Source organism: Boleophthalmus pectinirostris, unplaced genomic scaffold (assembly GCF_026225935.1).
Source record: "Boleophthalmus pectinirostris isolate CB_2022bp ecotype Guang Dong unplaced genomic scaffold, ASM2622593v1 HiC_scaffold_22, whole genome shotgun sequence".
NCBI classification, from domain to species: domain Eukaryota; kingdom Metazoa; phylum Chordata; class Actinopteri; order Gobiiformes; family Gobiidae; genus Boleophthalmus; species Boleophthalmus pectinirostris.
Genome location: NW_026571190.1, coordinates 24,331,550 through 24,351,643, shown reverse-complemented (window position 1 = coordinate 24,351,643; position 20,094 = coordinate 24,331,550). Strand labels below are relative to the sequence as shown.

The following is a 20,094-nucleotide window of genomic DNA, read 5'->3' as shown; positions in this document are numbered from 1 at the left end:
CTTTTGTGTGTTTATGCATGGATAACATATAACACCACTTCAGACATGTTTTAGATGAGGGAACAACATTACAACATGGTTGTAAAAAAAGAAAAAAAGAAGCATACTAGACTACTTAAAGGGGATATATATGTATTAATATTCCTGGCATAGTTTTTAAAGAATTGATCAAAATAAAAGTAATTCAATTAATGACAATATTATTTGACTGGTTAAGTAGACTTATGCGGCATAAATAAAATGCATGGTTGATAGCTTAGACATTGGTTATCAGCAATAGACAATACATGAAAGGCACATACACTTTAGAAACACAAAGGAGCACTTTATAGAGGCATTTTTACAAGTTCACATTTGAATGGGAAATATTATATTATCATATAATCAGTTAGATTATCTTACCCTAGGAAGAACCTTTACAGCTAATGTAGGCCAATTACTGTAGTTTTGTCTTAGTGTCACTTACACAATACTGCTGCCAACTATATAACACCTAGTGACTCTTTTAGGTCCTGAAATTCCACCAGGTCCAGTCACCTCTTGTGTACAGTACATGCATTTTTAAACAGTTTGTAACAAAAGACATATTTATGGTTTTAAGTCCATACCTACATACAGCTGCATGTTTATTCAGTGTTGAGAAGTAACTGAGTAACCAAAAATAACGATAGTGATGATAAAAATATGACTATGATTATTTTTTTTATATTAGCTAGTATATATTAGTTGATTAATCATTGCAGCCTAAGATAGCAATACAAAATAAGATAATAGATAATAAATAAAGTAAAAATTGAGTTATTAATTTTGTTGATATTGCCCACCCCTAGTATAGATTATAACATTGACCAAATTGAAGATTAGACATTCTAATAGTAGTAGATGGATACAACAGGTTTTTACTTTCAGTGTACACGACACTACTCCCACAGGTCTACTCAGTCTCTTCACTTTGAACTGTTAACATACATTGCGGGGACTGAAGGTAAGTCACGTTTTATGTTTCAATGCAGTGTTTATGATGACGCAGATATGTTCCCATGATGACTGTGGACAATATTTACTGAAAGAGAAGCTGAAACTTAGCACCCATCGTTAATGTGTCCCTGTAGGGCCATATACAACAACAAGGGCAATAGAATACACTGTCAATGTCATTGTGGGGTTTACTATCAAATAGACTACTTACTGCCAAGTGTTTGAGAAGAAGAAACTGCAGCTTTATTGTACTGGCACATCTAGCCCAAAAAAGGGTGTTTTATTCTATCCATAAATAATTTTGTAAAAGCAGCTATTTGCTATAATCTTATAAAATCAAAGATGTTTTCAAACATGTTGTTGCTCTGTCATAGTTCAACATAAGAATGAAGAAGGCACTAGGTGGGCGGGGGTCACTGTTTATTTTGAAACATGTTCCTCATGCACGGATTTGTAGGAATGCTACTTTTTCTCATAAATTACATTACATTGTTGGATTTACGTACTGGCAGTTCATCCCTGTTTATTGTATATTGTGCGAATATTATGTGCAAACCTTGTATCTGATAAGCACTACCCTTACCTCATCTTTGGTGCTCTCCTTGAATGATCGGACCCTGGACACCTGCGTGGAGGACCCGGTGGGAGTGGTCAGTCCTCTGCTCCCTGCCTCCTCCTGCTGGCCAAACAGCTCCTCCACCGAGCGCACATCAATCTGGAACTGCTCCTGCTGCACCGCCATGGTCCAGATGTTTGGCTTCCCCCGCACCTTTTCCTCCGGGATTGTCTTCCAGAAAAAACTCCGCACACGACGCTTCTTCCGGCCGCCGTGGTTGCCCGGGAGCGGTGGTGGAGGCGGGGCTCCAGGCGGCGGGGGTGGAGGCAGGGGTGGAGCTGGTGGAACGGCATGTTTGGAAGAGTCGGAGGTAGTGGTGATGGAGGTGGAGGTGGAGCTGCTGCTGGCCTCACTGCTACTCTCTTGTTCCAAGGGTGTGGATGGGACACTCATAATAAGCATTGCAAGGGTCAACTCTTCACATTACTAATGTGTCCTTTAAAAAAATCATGGAGGAATTTTGTTTATTTTGAATGTCCAGGAATTGGGTAGAGTAAAAAATCCTCCAAACTTTTAAAGATTTGGTGTTGAAGATGAGATGAAGTTATTAAACAAGGACCTTTCATCACAGTTGACAATTATGCTTTAAAAATTTGTCTAACATAATACAAATTCGAATTTTTATTTGTATTTTGTATTTTTTTTTTACATTTTTGCCAGAGTTAGAATATTTTGATTGATTTCTATTTACATCCAAACTTGCACAAGTTTATGGTTGATTTCAAGTAATTGTTGTTTAATGTATGACCAAATTTTTGTTGACTTTTTCTGGTTCGAAATGTGAATACGCATCAGCGGCATTGTTTTTTAAAAATCATCAAATCATCAAATAAAAAATAATTTGATCTTTTGAAAACAAACATTTTTTTTTTTTATCCTTGGACCTTTACACTTCATCCATTCACCTTAATCTAATTTTAAAAACAGTTCCATAATCAACGCTAAAAAAACCTCAGAATGGCGCGAAACATCAAAACATCGGTTCCTATATCCTCCGAGAAGGTGAGTGTGCATTCATCTGGTCACGGTGGCGGCACCTTTGATTAAGCCCATGTCCTCCTCTCCGCTAGTCATCCACAGAGCAGCGGTCGGCCTTTGATAGTTACCTCCGGCGAGCTCTAGGGCGCACTGAAAACAACATGGGACAGGATTAGATCAGGGCACTCATGCATGTTGGTGGTGCAGGGACTAGTTAGTGTGAGGGGAAGTTAAGGGGTGCCACACATCTAAGCCAAAGGGGTGCTCAGTCAAATGGGGCTAACTGAGAGGGACGTGACAAATCCTATCTTTAAAATTTGAGTAGCTTTGAAGTGGAGCTGTGGGGTGTGAAGAGGTGAATGACATGTTGTAAGTAAAAAAAAAAGATGGATTAACTAACAAATTATTAAATTAAAATAAATACAAGAATGAAAAATGCAAATAACAAAACAATTAGTGTTAGAATTAGAGTTGTCAAAATACTCATTTGAGCAGGTATTGATACTAAAAAAGTTACATTCACAGGACAGAAATTAACCTTTCCTGAATAGGTTTAGGATGATCTTGAGCTTGACCAAATAGACTCGTGGACCACTATGGAAAATACCTTGACCACTGAGGGATTACATAGATATAAGACTACATGGTAATATACATACAGTATATAAGTATACAAGCATTATGATTTAATGTTGAAAATCACATTCGTGCCTAAAGAAAGAGTGCATCATTGCGGTATTGGAAGTGGTATCAAGTTTAAGTATCAAAATTGAGTTTGAAATTTTAGTATTGTGACAACACTATGAGGAAACAATGGAAAAAATACAGAATTCAATAAAGATTAGGGATTTACAATAACAGCCAACTATGTAAAGTAGGTTTTGGATAACTAGCATAGCATGTTTAGCTTAGTACTTCCTCACAGGTTATATCAAGAGTCTGTAATAATTTCATTTATATACTGTCATTCTGCTATTTTAGGTATGAGACGCAATCCTCCATTTTGCACTGTAGCAGCAGAACCATCAGCCACCTCAGACTCTCCATCAATTCCTCATCTTTCTCAAAATCAATGTCAATACCCAAAAAGAGAATTTTTTCCTAGTCAGTGCTGTCTGACTTCATTTGACTAGAGCACCTATAGGAGACAGACAGGCATCCCTATTCAAGCGAGGCAGTAGTCACAGCCCCTTATAGGCAGGCCTTGGGGCAGAGTGACTATGGAAAACAGTGTGCGCTCTTAGACGTATTGTCATTAGCATCATGCGCTGCCATAGAGACGGGTCTGTCGTGTAGCAACACCCTTGACCTCACAACTCAATGTGCCAAATAAGGCAAGGCAAATTTGGTGTGACTGTTTTGCGAGGCTGAGCTAAGAGAAAACAGAGAGGAGAGAAAGAACTTGGGAGAATGCCATGTAGTAAAGGCCACACAGACACAACCAGGACATGTGAGAGACACAGGTTAATCTGTATCAGGTAGATGTGTAGTTGATGTGTTATCAAAGATCATCACAGATCATTAGATTTACAGATTTTGTAGCATGATATATTGTGACAGAAAAATATTGCAATAAACAATAATATTGAGAATACCTTATGATATGACACTAGTGGTGGGTGATATGCCACAAAATTCATATATTTTAGATGATAAAATCATATCTTATAAAATTTGTGTTCTGAAATCATGGAAGAACCATTCATACACTCCATATTTGACTTCATACCCTTTCATACACTAAAGGCAAGGCATAGGTTAGCCTTAGCCTAAGTATCTTGCAGAAGGAAACAACAGTGATATGCACTGAAGGGAGCTAAGATCGAACAACAAACCTTTGGGGTCACACAAACACCAAGACCAAGTAAGAAAAAGAAAGAGTGAAAGCACTACATTTTACATCTACAACATTAGGTGTATTTTTTAACCTCAACTCTTACACTATATGTTTGTCAAAAGTATTAAAACTAGATATTCATTTGAACAAGTATCCATTCTTAAAAAGTCACATTCACAAGACAGAAATGAATCTTTCCTGAATAGCTTTAGAATAATATGCCCATTGAAAATCACATTCTATTGTCTAAATAAAGAGTGTTTATTATTATCCTCATCGCAGCAGAATGGGTATTACATTGTATTATATTGAGTATATAGTATCCCTTAGTAGTTTGCAATTTTTGTAATACTAGCCTTTGACTTCATTTATCTACCTGAATTCCTTCCCAATCACTATCACTCCAATATCAAACAATTTAGCTGGCCAATTTCACTGTCAATAGCACAAACAGTGATAGACGGTTCAAACCAGACCCCCCTTAGTGCTGGTGGAGCAACATGAAGGTGGGTGGGGGTCCTGGTTGTGTTACAGAACAACATATCAGTCAGTGGCTCCATCTGACAGCCCTGAGATGACCAGAGTGACCTGATACGGCACCAACAAAGAGCTCCATGGGACTTCTGACAAAAAACAGGACATAATGGATTAGATCTGTGAGGTTGAGGGTTCCATGCCTGAAGCAAAACAAGACCTGCTCATATTAGTGTTGTCCCGATACTAAAATTTCTAACTTTTAGGCAAGGCAAGGCAAGGCAAGTTTATTTGTATAGCACAATTCGTACACAAAGTAATTCAAAGTGCTTTACAGAATAAGAAATACACCATCTTGATTCTCAGTACCGATTCCGATACCACAATGATAAAAAAAATAACAACAAAGCACCCTTTATTTAGAAAACAGAATGCCATGTTAAACAATAGTTCTGATACAGCTCAAGGTGATTCTAAAGCTTTTCAGGAAAGGTTCATTTCTGTCTTGTGTTTTTAGTATCAATACTTGCTCAAATGAGAGTTTAGTTTCGATACTAGTTTTACTATCTGATTTTCAATGTTTTGCCAACCCTAGCTCATACACCTGATCAGTCACATGCATTTACAGTGGAGTTTCAATATCCATTTTGGATAATAACACCTTATGCACCTTGAAAATCTATTTCATTTGAATCATGATCTAATCCCTGTGACAAAATGGTACTTTGGTGATATCAGACAGAATGCCATTATTCAGTGCTTCACAGTTTGATGCAGATCTGTGCTAGAGATCGACTGATATGGGGTTTACATGACAGATACAGACTGCTGTAAATGCAGAGAAACTGATGGCCGATAAACTCTGCCAATATTTTGGGCTGATAAGGGGAGCATATTTTGATTATTTTTCCCAAAATTATATCATTTGAATTGACTACAACCTCATCCACAGTACTGTTTTACTACAAACTGGATAAGACAGCAGTATAGTAACAGTAACAGAGCTTCCTGTTGATTCATTAGTATAAAAAATACTGAGAGATATCATTCTGGATATGCCAGCATAACATAATTTGGACAGTAAAGAATAAAGACATTTTCACTAGCCCAATTCTTACACAACTCTTCCCTAGCCCTATTTCTCAGTACTGTCCCATTAGCTCACGATGCTGTCTACCGGATACGCTGCAGTTTCAATAATGTATGGAGCTGACGTCACGGATGGCCTCAAGTTCCCCACACCAGGCCCAGGCACGTTCACCCATCCTGGACTGAGTTGGGCCAGAGCCTCCTCATGGATAATTCACGATGGGGAGAAGAGCTAACCTCTCGCTGAATCATCTAGTTCTGGAAGGTGCTAGTGATGGGTAGACAGGTAAGGGCGTTAAAGTTTGGGGTTATGGAGGTCTGTCTGCTGGCTGAGAGTGGATTCTGGTTTGATGACAGTTTAGTCCTGAAGTGGACTGACAGGTTAGGCAGGACAGTGGCTGAATGGATAGCACTCATGCTATACAGCAAGAAGGTTCTGGGTTTGATTCCCAGGTTTCTGTGTGGAGTTTGCAGGTCAAATGCAGACAAATGCAGACAACAGACAATAAAGTGCACCCTTCCACCTCCATAAAGTTAAATACTGCAACTTTAACTCAAAAACACTCGTTAATATGAAATCACTAAAACTCTCTAATTCAACCTGAAATTCCCCATAATACCCACTCCCACCTTGATGTTATTGTTACATAATGCCCTCAGTTTTATAGTCTGTGGAATGCACGCCCCATGAAACTCCACGTAATCTTCTGCCAAGTGTCGTGTCCTTTTAGCTACATTTCAGATTTCTCCACACAATGGCCAGCTGACGGCACGCGATCGGAGGGCAAAATGATTTAGAGCAGAGGAAACAGATGTCAGGAACACGACCCAGACTGGCCCAGAGGAGGGAAAGCAAAGCCACATTCTTCACATCCACCTGCTGCTAACCTGCTGCATGCTAACCTGTACTGTGATGGAGGAGTGGGGGTCTTGTGGTCTACCTGCTGTCAGCCTTGGGCCATTCCCACTGGTATCAGCTAGCACACCCATATATTAATGTACCTGATGGACACTGTGATCACAAAAGAAAGTACCTTAACTATTTGTTTTTATGATTATGTATAGGCCGGAGGACAGATATGAATTCTATATAGTATATGTCACCAGAAATTCAAATTTAAGATGATTTGAATGGGTTTACACTTAGCAAGACCCAAAGCCCATAAAAATGGGCAGTTTCAACTTGTTTAAAAAGCTCTAACTTACAGTAGGCCTATCACAATAAACAAACTTATATTGCTGAAGTAAATATAGTCAATAAACAATAATATTGAAACTACTTTATGCAACTGACACAACAACCAAGAGCAGATTTAAACCACAACAAATATCTACAATATTGTTAAAAAACCATGGACTGCACTAGAATGAAGCACTTTAGTATGTAGTTTGTATCTGAAAGTGATTGCAAGTTATTTATTCAACCTATTAGGATTCAAATCATACAGCCAAAATTGTGCCAGTAGTGCAAAGAAAAAGTAAATAAACATTGACTCCCAGAAAATATCATTCCAGGTTTCATGTATTGAACAATAAGTCAATATAAAATTACAGGTGACAGGCCTAACTAACAGTAATATATTGACCCACGCTCTGAATTTTAGCTGTGGAAGCCATCAGATTATAGGCTCGTATCTACCATCTGCTGCTTGAGTGATGGAGGGGCTGCCAGCCTGGGGCCATTCTCACTGCTATCAGCTAACCACACCCACAATCACGTACCTGATGGGCGCTATGGTGGAGCAGCACGTCAAAAGGAAGATTCTTTGTAGAGTGCGGTTAGTGGCCCCTCCCTGAAGAGACAAAGGCCGAGTTAGGTTGATGCTTTCTGGTAAGGGATGTCATGTCAGTAATTGTCTGTCATAATAAAAGAAAGACAGACAGAACAAGGCTTTGTGTTGGAACATTAAAATCACAAGAAGAACTCATAGTCAAACAAGAAAAAAAGCTATAATATTTAAGACAAAAAATACATGATGGAACTACACAAAAGACAAAAGTGAAGTAATATCTGGCAAAAGACAAACGTGATATATATCTGGTCCAAAAAAATCTTTGAAATCCACTCATGTCACGTATATATCAGGTTTATTAAATGTAAGGAATGCTCAATTTACAAATAAATATTTTACTATTGGACAAAAGGAATTAAGGAATATGTTCATCTGTAAGTTATAACTTCATGTTTTGAGTTATGAAGAACTGTGTTGTTTTTTTCCAGAAGGCACTATATTGTGTGGGGTATATTTGTTGCATTAAAATCAATTAAAAATAGGGTAAAATTATCTACTTTCAAAAACTAGATTAAATTATAAATATGAAGTTGGATACACGAGAGAGGTAGCTAATTGTTCCTGACAGTCTTGTTTCATAACCATCATTAGTTTTTCCAGGTAAATCTGATTTCCCAATGGAGATTCCCCACCTCCAAACCTGTCACTTCCTTTGACTTTGGACTTGACGAGGCCTGTTAACTGTCAACAAGTAGGGCAGCACAATTAATTTAAATCAAATTGAAATTGCAGTTTAAGTGGATGTAATGGACAAAGCGCAAAGGCTGCAATTATTGAAGTAACCTACCATAATTACTGCCACAAACAGCCTTATTCTGCTAACCCTGTACTTTAGACCTTTATAAACAGGTTTCATATTTCAGTCATACTTCAGTAACTTTTCTGGATACAAATGTAATCGCAATCCTTGTCAGAAAAAAAAAAATAAATAAAAATATATTTTTCTCCTAAATCTTGCAGCCATATCAAGAAGTACCCAAGCTGGCCTGCACTCTAAAACAAATAAAGCTTTCTCATTTTCCAAAGTTAGAATGTTAAGGTCAAGATGCTACTGCAGTTGGTGGTCCCCTGTTGTTAACTTCTACTTCAATTTCCTGAGGGTCACTGGGTCCATCCTTCCGCTTCATCGTTACCATGGAAATGCTTGTTAGCAGGGTACTTATGTACACGCTCAACAGGTGGACGTGTTTGTTTCTCAAGGCTCATGCCCAGGTTAATCAGGACTTGTTCATGTACAAATTGGCTAAGTGAAATATTTCTTGATACGCTGTATTGATACTTCTGTGACAATAAAATATTTCGAAATAAATATAGACAATAAACTTGAATGAATTGATTTCCCCCTAAAATATTCTTTATGTACAGTATTGTTCATGAACATGTGATCAGACGCAATAGATACATGAAACACTTAATGAGTCATAGTTAATTATAAGTTATTTATTCAACCCTCTACAGTTCAAATCTTATCATAGTACAGAAATAAATCTAAAAGTTTCTCACTAGTACAAAGGAAAGTATCCACGATAAATATTGACCCCTAAAAACTCTTATACTTCCATCTGCTGTGTACATAGTAATTATAGTGAAAGGCTTCTATATTGGAGCAAAAAAGTTAGATTCTGACACTAAGTACACATTTATTCATTCATTTGCCCAAACTTGGATAAACTATAACCTTACAGTTGGAGTAGAAGACAAATCTATTACTAAAGTCATCTTAAGATTTACCAAGAGAAAGTATGATCCAGCTACGTTCTGTTTTCTAAGACATTGATTTGCCTGTAAAATCAGGTAACCTACATAGTGAGGTCAAAAGAAAATACACTTCCTGGTCTACTTCTACTTTTATGTAACAAGTGACTTAATATACGGAAAGGCCAGGATGTACCAAATATTTCTGAGTCTTTCAATGTTTGTGGCCTGGAGGACCACGCTAGGTCAATTATTTACTATCTTGACCAAAAGTAATGTTAAACTTGTATTTGTTGTATTTGTCTGGTAGAACTAGTATTGACTTCGGTGGAACCCCATCTCAGAACTGTTTACTTGTTTATTTTGCAAATAGATCTAATTGAGTCATAATAATACATTGTTTTTCCTCTCAACATTGTTTGGAGCACAGTAGAAGCCAGTATTGATTGAGGCTGCCTTCATAACAGTCAAATCCATATCACATTCTGTCTCCAATCTCCCGAGGAAAAGGCCATGTGTGAAACAAAAGGCTTAGAATGGCTCAGACACAATAGACTTGTTCTTTTAATGTGAGATGTGTGAAACCAGTCCTGAGCAGATTATTACATGTACTTGTTTCTCTTGTACTTGTTTCTCAGTGGTGAATTATAATGGAACTAGTGTGCTGTAGTAGCACATCTGGCACATGAAGCCTTCTCAAAGTAAAAAACAAAAAGAAACAAAAAACATCTACATAATCTTGCTTAGGTTCAGGTGTACTGTGTAACTTTTCTGTTTAACGTCCTCCACCTGCTTGTCTCCATGAAGAGGTTAGTGCTTTGCCTGGAATGTTCCCCACTAGTTTGGCGTAAAACATATCTATTCCCACGAAGACAAGCAGGTGAGTCCACAAGGCCAGGTGAGATCTCAGAAGAGGCGCACCCATACGTAAGAATGCATGTTTTTCCAAGGGATTTAGAGTTATAAAAACACCTGTAACTGAATAACTGCAATATTTTTAATTATATACTGTGGAACATTCAAGGTAAAGCAAAAACCATTAAGGCAAGCACGTGGAAAAGTTACATTGAGTACATTTAAAGCAGCTACAGGTAATAGTGAGAAATATAAGCCTTATTGATTCTCAAGTCTAACACATATACATAACCGTATCCAGAAAGGCCAGACCTTAGGCACTACTATCACCTGCTGCACTTGACGGATTGCCCTGGTACTAGGCCTATTGAAGGGTGGGTCACATACAGAATACAAAATCCGACATATAAAACTGCAAAAAAACATTTAAAAAGTGCATAAAAATGAGCTATACAGAAGATCTCAAAGCCTATGCCTAAATAGCAAATACAATATTGGCCAGCACAATTTTCAACAACTGGGCTCAAGCTATGAAAATAATTTCAGCCATAGTTAATGCCATTTGGGTTGTTAAAAGCCTCGACCATCAGATATTAAAACTAGTATTAAAACTAGTAGATATTTGAACAAGTATTGAGACAAATCAGAACAAGTAAGACCACATAGACTGGCATATGAGGGATTACACAGATATAAGACTGCATGGTAATACAAAGAAAAAGTACCAATACTATGCTGTAATGCTGAAAATCACATTCTCTTCTCTAAAGAAAGATTGTTTAAAATTATAATTGTAGTATTGGAATTGGTAATGAGTAATAAATATCTTCCTTAGTATCAAAATCAAGTTTGAATTTTTACTGTAGTATGATGACACTAATTGTTGCAACCAACTTTGTCAGTTTACTGTCTCCGCTAAACGTGCATTTTTTTAAATAATGTTTTCTATCCCACAAAATTTCCAAAGCCATATGCTAATCACAAATGGATATAGCTCATATTTCAGCAATTCCTCTGCTGTTCGTGACCCAAAACTCATAATTTTGGACTTCTTCAAGCACATTGTGAGAAGTAATTTACTGCCAAGCGGGATGATTACTTTCCACTCCAGTGTCCTTGGTCCTCCTGTGACTCAAATGGGCACACAATTCAGAAATGTAGCTATATTAAGATGCCAATCATCTTGAGACATCAAAGTTCCTGCCTGTGAGAAGATGTATCAGCAGTACTTAGCCTCTCCTTTTCTGTGCAAAGGTTGAAATGTAAATTCAAGTGTGTTTTTTTTTTTTTTCTTTGTAAGTTTTAGTTATCGTTATGGCCAAAATTCTAAATGGCCTACTTAAGTATAGAAATATTTGAGGTTTTCTGCTGTTTGACTAGATTACTGATGTTACTTCTTCAGACAAATTATGTTTGATGCAGTTTGAGGATTAACATCTAAGCCTTTAAAAATATATATTTTAATCTGTTTCATGGTGCAGTGCACACTTTTCATCACATTGAATGGTGAGCAAAGGGGTCTCATATGAAAAAAGATGTTAATACTCGACATTTCTATACCACTTTTTATAAATATATTTTTTATATTTATATTTATACTGCCCTACAAAAAGCAGAATGCAGGAACATCATGTTTGGTCAAAAAAGAGTTAATGTCATTCTGGGGTTATTTGAGATCTCCTTTATTATGTGAATAAATAAGAAAAATATTGAGCTCAAGTACAGTAACTGCCAAATAAAGGTCAAAGGTCAATTTTGAGTTCAATATTTTTCGCATACAAATATTTCTTCATTATGGCAACTAGTTCTCAAATTTTGGGAGCCTTACCTATTATACTTTTGTCTGGACAAAACAGAAACTTTGAAGTAATTTTTCTCAGTTTCATATTCGCTAGTTAAGGTCTTTTGCCTTTGTAGGGCAATATAGATGAATGATGATTTGTGTATTATTTTTTGACAACCCTTTTATGTGTGAAATAACAAAACAGTTGTTTTGAAGATGTGCAAAGTCCATATATTTTAATATTTAATATATATATAACAACTAAACAACAACTATAAAATCAGCAATATCCAGAACAATTGCTGATGTAACATGACTAGTTGCTAATCCAACCTGCACCTGACAGGTCTAAGCTGCCACTCGTGTTTCCGGAGTGCCACTGCCAGACAATCACAGCCTGCCTTGTCGCCTCTCAATCACTTGCCTTTCACATCATAGTGCTGCAGCTGACAAAAGGAAATTTTGTTTGACTACAGACCCGCTAATTAGTCGAGTAAAAGCAAAAGTAAATTGCATTTACAAGATCACCCCTGCACGGGAGTTCATGTAAAAATAACTACTCGTGCAAAAAAAAAAAAAGTACTGAGAAGCAATGTATTTATTGTATTTATTTTTTTCTGTTGTTGTATCATATAAATCCTAAAATCTATATAAAATGACTGGTCGTCTAATAAAAATTTTGGTTGACTAAGGCACCATTGAGTGAGTAATCGACCAAACAAGTAAAGGCATACAGGGCTAGAAACACATTCATATGCTGTAAATGCACCTTTTATCCCCCCTCCTTCATCTTTCTCTACAGCAGCTAATTCGTCCACCTCCTCAACCACCTCCATCCCCTCTTCTTACTTCTATAATATGTGCCAATGCTTACATTCATCCAGTAAACTATTTCACTCTTTTTGCAGTGTCTCTTGGATAAAATATTACTAATTTAATACAACTTCAGGCTGCCCTTGGGAATCCTTTCTAGCCCCATTGCTTCTACTGTTGAGGAAATGATTAATGGCATAGTACTTTATAGAATTAAAAGCCGGGCTGCCAAATTTTGTGCTCACAAATCATGTAGTTAGCTTACTCAGCTCTATACTACCCAGCTACTTCACACTATATTTAATGTTGTACAGTTAGGGTCTCACACACAGGAGCGGTTTGCCAAAATCCAAAAGGGGTGTTACTGTTTTGCTGGCAATGTTGCACAGTATAGCATTAAACAATTAAACAAATTCAATACAGTAATAGGTATTTTTATTGCTGACAAAACACCTTGAAAAACATGCATTCTTACTCTGAGCAGGGTCGCCTCTCCATAGATCTGACCTGCAACCCATTCTGGTAGTGGTGCTTGTTTTCATAGTGATGTCTAATACCATACTATACAAAATTCTTGAACAAAAAATCTACTTGCAAGTGGCAGACGCTCCTACAGAAAGGTTACATAATGCACCTTTAAAGCATAAATATTAGCCATTATTGTATAGACCTTTAAACATGATCTTGAGCACCTTTGATTGGCATGTAATGTTTCAGAACTTCACTCATAAGTATCTTTAAACAATAGACACCTTGTTCCTACAGATGCACTCCCTTTAACTGGTGACAGCATCTACTGGCAGCAGAGTGAATTACTAATGAAAAAGGGATAGTAACCTTTACCGATGTTATGCTAACAGAAGCACACTGTGTAATGAACATGAGTAGATGGAAGAAATAGTTAGAACAATCTGGCTATGTTTTAGCAACAACACAGTAGACCTCCAGACTTTTACTTGTGATGTAACAACCCTGGGAAATTCAAGATCGCGTGTTTTTTCATTGCCCCTAAGGATCTAAATAGGGTTCATCAAAGACGCAATAATACGACTCCACATATGTTTTTGGTGAGGGAGCATTGTTTTAACACGGTTAAATGCTCAAAAATTCTATTTTGCCTAATATGTGTCTTTAAATTAATCTTTGACAACATTGTTTTTTACTCTGTTTTGCCCGACCACACACGCCTATAATCATAAAGCCCTTCTCAGCAGATTACTGTAAATCTCCTAAATAGCTAGCTGTGTCTGAAATAAGGTTTTCAGACTTTACAGATTACAGCTGGCAGCTTCAAAATCCCAATGACTGTTTTGGTACGCAGCAATGAGGCGTAATATGAAAGAGTACATGAGCTGAAGGGCAGGTTGCATCTGGCTTGTTTACCCATACGCCACGGTGCAAGGATCCCGTCTAATCACACAAGCTTTGCAGTGCAAGCCTTCGCCACACAGACAACACCGCAGTATCCTCCCCTGAGCTGACTGGGCAGGGGAACGCCTCACATTCAAATCAGCACAGGTGGTTTTCATGCAATAATACATCTATGTTGACATTAAAGTACAATGACACATATTATCACTATGTCCAAAGGGTTTATTTATAGCTTACTGGGTCTTGGAATAGCATGTTTGTATGTAATGTTATAGGAACAAATAACTTAATCAATTTTTTGTGTTCAAAACTAGTGACAATGATGTTATACATGATGTCTGTAATATGGACAATCTTTATTTTTGGTTAGCAGCATAATAAAATAAGGAATTACAACTCCATGTAACTTGCTTTTTAATCATAGCTATCAAGATGATATATGCTAGGCTTGAGTACACAGTTTGACTTGTAAAGATGTGACCGTAATTAATAACAGGCTAAAAGCATATCACAGTTAACAGTTAACAGTTAACAGTAAAGTTTTTTTCTTTTGGCAAATTTCCCAACTTTAATTTACATTATGTAACCAGGCCACAGGAGATGAGAGTACTACGTACTACATACTATTTTTACATGATTTGTGATAAAAAACAAAATTGTGATCTGGCCCTCAGAAAATCATGATTTCTTTTTTGCATATGACCCATCCCTGCGTGAGAGGTAAACTCATTTCTGTGAATTCCCCATGTTGTTCTACAAGTCTGCATTGTTATCCCAGTCAATAGCACTATCTAGCCTCACCACAATAATACACTATAAAAAGTCTATTCTGTCACAGAGCTGCTAATAAAAAATACAAAGAGGTGGAAGGTTGAATGGGTGAAACAAAAGCCACTGGGGTGAGGTAACACAGAAGTCTGGACAGCGTGGGGCTGGTGTGGATCAAACCAGGACTGCAGACGCTCTGCTCTTTGGGTCCTTGTTCTCAGGTGATCAGTGTCTAGCCTGCAGCAGCTCCAGGTCTGCCTCTACTCAGGCACCAGTCTCCAGTTGTGGTCCCCGCAACATGAGAAGCCCCAGCCAAAGAGAGGCTTCACGCTAATGCCCCCTCCACTTCTCCCATCTGCTAAGAGTGGAGACAGGAGATGACAGACAGGTACAGAGGGGCAAAATCTGCACTGCACAGGGGAAAAAATTAACTTTCTTAAAATAAGGGAGTGGGGAATGAGTGAGTATTTGGTGCTGGTCAGAGGGTTCACTGCCAGCCCTGGACAGCTGTGGCAACAGCAGTAGCTTACCACCACTGAGCTGAACAAATAATGCAAACAATAGTAAAGAGACCTTCAAAAAGTGCTATGAGAGTCAAATGCATCCTTATTACAGACAGATGTGGACTGTAGTCTTCATGTCAAAAGGTGGATTAAATTTATATTTGACATTTGACTGCTTCTTCATATAAATCCAATAAAATAACTACAATAAAATAACTACAATAAAATAACGGATAAAAATTGGGTTTGGCTAATTGACCCATTGCTCAACTTAAAACAAGCCATGTATGCTAAATTCATCAAATGTAGAGGCGAGATTTATACTACAGGCCCTTCCTTCTTAATCAAAAAGAAGATAAGAATAAATCACAAGTTATTACCATCATAAGATGATAGTAGGTTCTCTTAATGGCCCTATTACAAAGTGAATGTAATGTGTGCTATCCACCTGTGGGCTTAAGTCAGATCAATGAAGCTTTGTGCTCACGTTACAGATGGTTTACAGCTGCACTGGCAGAGCCAGGTAAAGTGAGGGCTATCTGCACTTATATACACACAGGGGACAATTAAGACAGGTGTTCAGGTGGCCATAGAAACAACAGCTGGGAGACAAGGAATGCAAACTTGTTTACCTCCCAGTGTTTGCCCAAGGGCACCATGGCACTGTAAGTCTCATTAGAATAGAGTGCTAGACCTGCAAAACCCCACTTCCTGCCTGTTTACAGTCAGGGGTCACGTTACAGTTCAAACAAAAAAACAACAATATGTTATTGTGGACTTGGTTAAAAAGTAATAGTTTTACATCACTGGTCAGAAGGTTGTCAGATGTAACATTCAATTAAAGTAATGGACCTATTGTGAGAGGTAGAGAAGAAATGCACCTGCTGTGTCACTAAGATGAGGCAATTCAGGCTGCAATTACTACAATGAAAATATGTTTTATGAAGAACTTGATCTGATTTTTGTGACTCACTGGCCTTTTTTTAAATTTAACCAGGAAAGTCCCAATGACATTCTAAAGATCTATTTTTCAAGACATCCTGGCCAAGAGGCATCAATAACACCCACATAATAACTACATTTTATCTAGTCAATAATTTGAATTTGGCTGTTTGGCTGATGTCATTATTGGCATGTTGGCGCTCTGGTGTCACAGCAAGAACAGGGGACTGGGGACGGCAGTAGCTCAGATGGTAGAGCGTTTATCCACTGATTTGAAGGTTGGTGGTTCGAAGTGTATGTGGACACTGGTGTAATGTGTGTTTGAATGGGTGACTGGTTCCTTCTTGTAAAAAGCACTTGCCTTGCCTTGCCTTGAAGGTGGAAAAGCGCTGTATAAAAATGTGACCACGAAGGTCCCGAGTTCAATTTTGGGGAGGTGTGGATTTTGAAAGTCGTTTGCGTAGGATTCTCTGCTATGGTTTTATCTACCAAAAAACATATAAAATAGGGTCCCCGGGGCCAGGACTCCCCTGAAAAAGAGATTCTTAATCTTAGCGGAACTATAAATAAAGGTCAATAAAAAAATAAAAATATCCAATGTTATAAACAAAGAGCAACTGAAGCTACGATGCAAAGCAAGTACAACTTAACAAATTATTATCACTCACATCAAAGTAAAGCCACATTGTTTTTGTATGTGAATACCTGTGACTCAGAAATGTAGCAATATATAAGAATAACAAGGTAAAGTAAGCATGTTACTGCTTACCTTGGTTTTACGCAATGAGGCTAAATACTCAAAACACAGCATTTGTGTCGACTGTGTAAGGAAATTTGCTGCATTTGACCCATCTTTCAACAAGAGCTGCTGAGGCAACCTGCCAGGAGCAGTGGGTGGCCGCAATGCAGCCCCCGGGGACCCATCTCCAGATCTTCAGCCAAGATCTCAATCAGAAACTATAATGCTTGGAGCTGAAGGATTAGCTGCCTATTTGAGTTTGTATGTAATAGATTGACGGGGTAAACTGGAGCACCCAAAGGAGCCAAATTAACATAGGGAGTAAGGATGGGCAATATACTGGTTCCAGTATCGGTCCCTGTGATATCAGAACCTTTCAGGAGAGCGCAGTGCAATTTTCTGAAGGCTATTAAAAGATACGATATCTGACATATATAATGTGCATTGCAATAACAATATTAATGTGATATTTTAATATACTCTTTGGCACAGTTCAGTTAAATTAAAGAAAAAATACACATGCCTTGTGTAGTCCTACTCAAAATCTCATCCAGGACCAACTCACAATAAAGACCACTTGACTTGCTCATGAGTCGCCAAACAGTATTCAGCCCTGACCGCCTCCCACACAAATAAATCAGGTCTTCCCAATATCTTCTCCATTGGGGTGACGTCAGAACACTGAGTTTTCCATGTTAACTACAAGACACCACGGCAACCGTGTAACAGTGCCCCCCCCTCCCCCTGACCCAGCCGGGACAAGCCCCTTTCTAACGTGCTATTGTTCCAGTCACTTTGAATGGATGACCCTCTAATTCATCTGGACGTCAGGAGCAGTGCACAAAAGCCAAGGAAGCAAAGTCTAAGAGAAGTGCAACAAAACCACCCGAATCACAGTTATAAAGTTAAAATGTGTTCAGATAAATAGCGGTGGTTGGGGGTGGAATTACTGTCAGTACTTTACAATGACAACAACAGCTGGGCGACTTCACAGAAAATAAAGTCTGGTGGCAAGAAAATAGCTAGTAGGGTTGTCAAATGTTTTGAAAATCAGATACTAAACAATACTGAAACTAGTATCAAAACTAGATGCTCATTTGAGCAGGTATGAATGTTAAAAAAGTCAGATAACAGAATAGCAGTAATGATCTTGAGCTGTATCATAACAAATATAAGACGACATAGACTATAAACCCATGGACCTCTATGGAATATACTTGAATGGACAGAAATATAACACCACATATAATAATAATATAATAATATAATATGAAAGAAAGTACTATGATTTAATATTGAAATTCACATTCTATGAACTTTGTTATTTTCTGCTGATGGTTGGAGAGTTATTGCTTGAAATGTTCCACTGTAATGTAATGTTCCAATGTAAAATAAATCTATCTATCTTTAATTTCAAAGCAGGGTCACCTCGCCATAGATCTCACATGTTACTTAGCCTGGTCACTTGTTCTTCACCATGGAGATAATAAGTTTAATGTCTTACAATGGAACATTCCAGAAATAACATCTCTATGGAGACAGACAAGTTGCACAGTGCACCTTTAAGCAAGAGGCTATACTTTGCTACTGGTCACTGTGATTTGAAGCTGATGTTACAGTTACTGGTGAGCTGAATGCAATGGTGCTTAGAGTAGCCAAGTACAAGAAGAAGAAGTACAAAGTAGTGGTCCAAGAAATTACTCAAGAGTAAAAAAGTATTTGAAAAAACGATTACTCAAGCAAAAGAACTTAAAGGAGCAACTGTTGGGATGTAATATCTTACTTATAATTTGAAGTTAATACAATTGGAAGGACAAAACATTAAGTGATGCAGAAAATCTGGTATTTTCAAAGAATACAAAACAAAAAACAAGGACAAAAACACTAATGTTCAAATCATTTAATATTGTCAACATTAAGATTTTGTCACTACTCATAGTGGGAAGATTAACCAAAAGGTTTACTCAAGTAAGAGTAGTGTTACTTCAATAAAAATATTACTCAAGTAGGAGTAAATGTATGCTGCCAGAAAACTATACTAAACAATACAATTTCTTCAAAAAAATTACTCAAGTAAATATAAGTACTAACTGAGTACTACCACCTTTAAATAGGAGGAGTCTCATGCTACAAGAATCAAGGTTTATTGTTTTGAAATAGCCTGATATAGATCTAATCAAATTTAATACAAAATCCATTATTATAGTAGGCTGTTAGTTATTAAAAAATAGGCTATTTTTACCTAAATGCTTAGTAACCCATTATAACTAGGCTACATCCTGTTAGGCCAATGTAAACAGACTAGAGAATATGATTATGGTACAACCCCATCAGTATTCTAAATGTAAAGCATGAAACTGCAGCAGTAGGCCTAGTCTAAATAGTTAAAAATAAAACATTTCTAGGCCAGGTTATTTTTGCACTCTATGCTGTTAGTCAGTGCATTTAGCTTAACTTTATCATGGAAGTGAACTATGATAAGCACATTTGTGATGCTGTTGTTTACATTGCAAACACAAGTCATTTCATTTAGATCTCAAATAACTTCAAAATAATTCCACAATAATGCGTTTCAAGCACCTGTATCTTAAAACCAGCAAACAGACTACGCACTGCCAAGAAACATGCAAAGTCACATTTAGTCCGAAGTAGCTCACTGCAGCCAGCCCAGCACCACACAGTGACCGAGATGCTGCGGTACCGTCCAGCCCGGTCCAGCCTCTCTTACCTCGGGGATGACAGGACACGGCTCGTCGGGAAACGTAATCCGCTCCGACAACGTTAGGGTTAGTGCGGGATACTTTTCAGAGGAGAAAATCTGTGTGGGTGAGATGGGTTTGAGCTGCCCAGGTGAGCGGCT

The 20,094-nt window shown here is 37.7% G+C and overlaps 1 protein-coding gene across 1 annotated transcript in view; it reads right to left on the bottom strand.

The window, feature by feature from the left end:
* fhdc1 (FH2 domain containing 1) overlaps window positions 1-20,094 on the bottom strand; it is a 34,014-nt gene extending 13,920 nt beyond the window's left edge. Inside the window, exons 1-3 of the mRNA XM_055158709.1 lie at window positions 19,963-20,094; window positions 7,695-7,765; window positions 1,562-2,722 (exon numbers count right to left, since the gene is read on the bottom strand). Coding sequence (XP_055014684.1) covers window positions 1,562-1,996 — 435 coding nt within the window. The 5' untranslated portion in view covers window positions 1,997-2,722; window positions 7,695-7,765; window positions 19,963-20,094. The remainder of the gene's footprint in view (window positions 1-1,561; window positions 2,723-7,694; window positions 7,766-19,962) is intronic.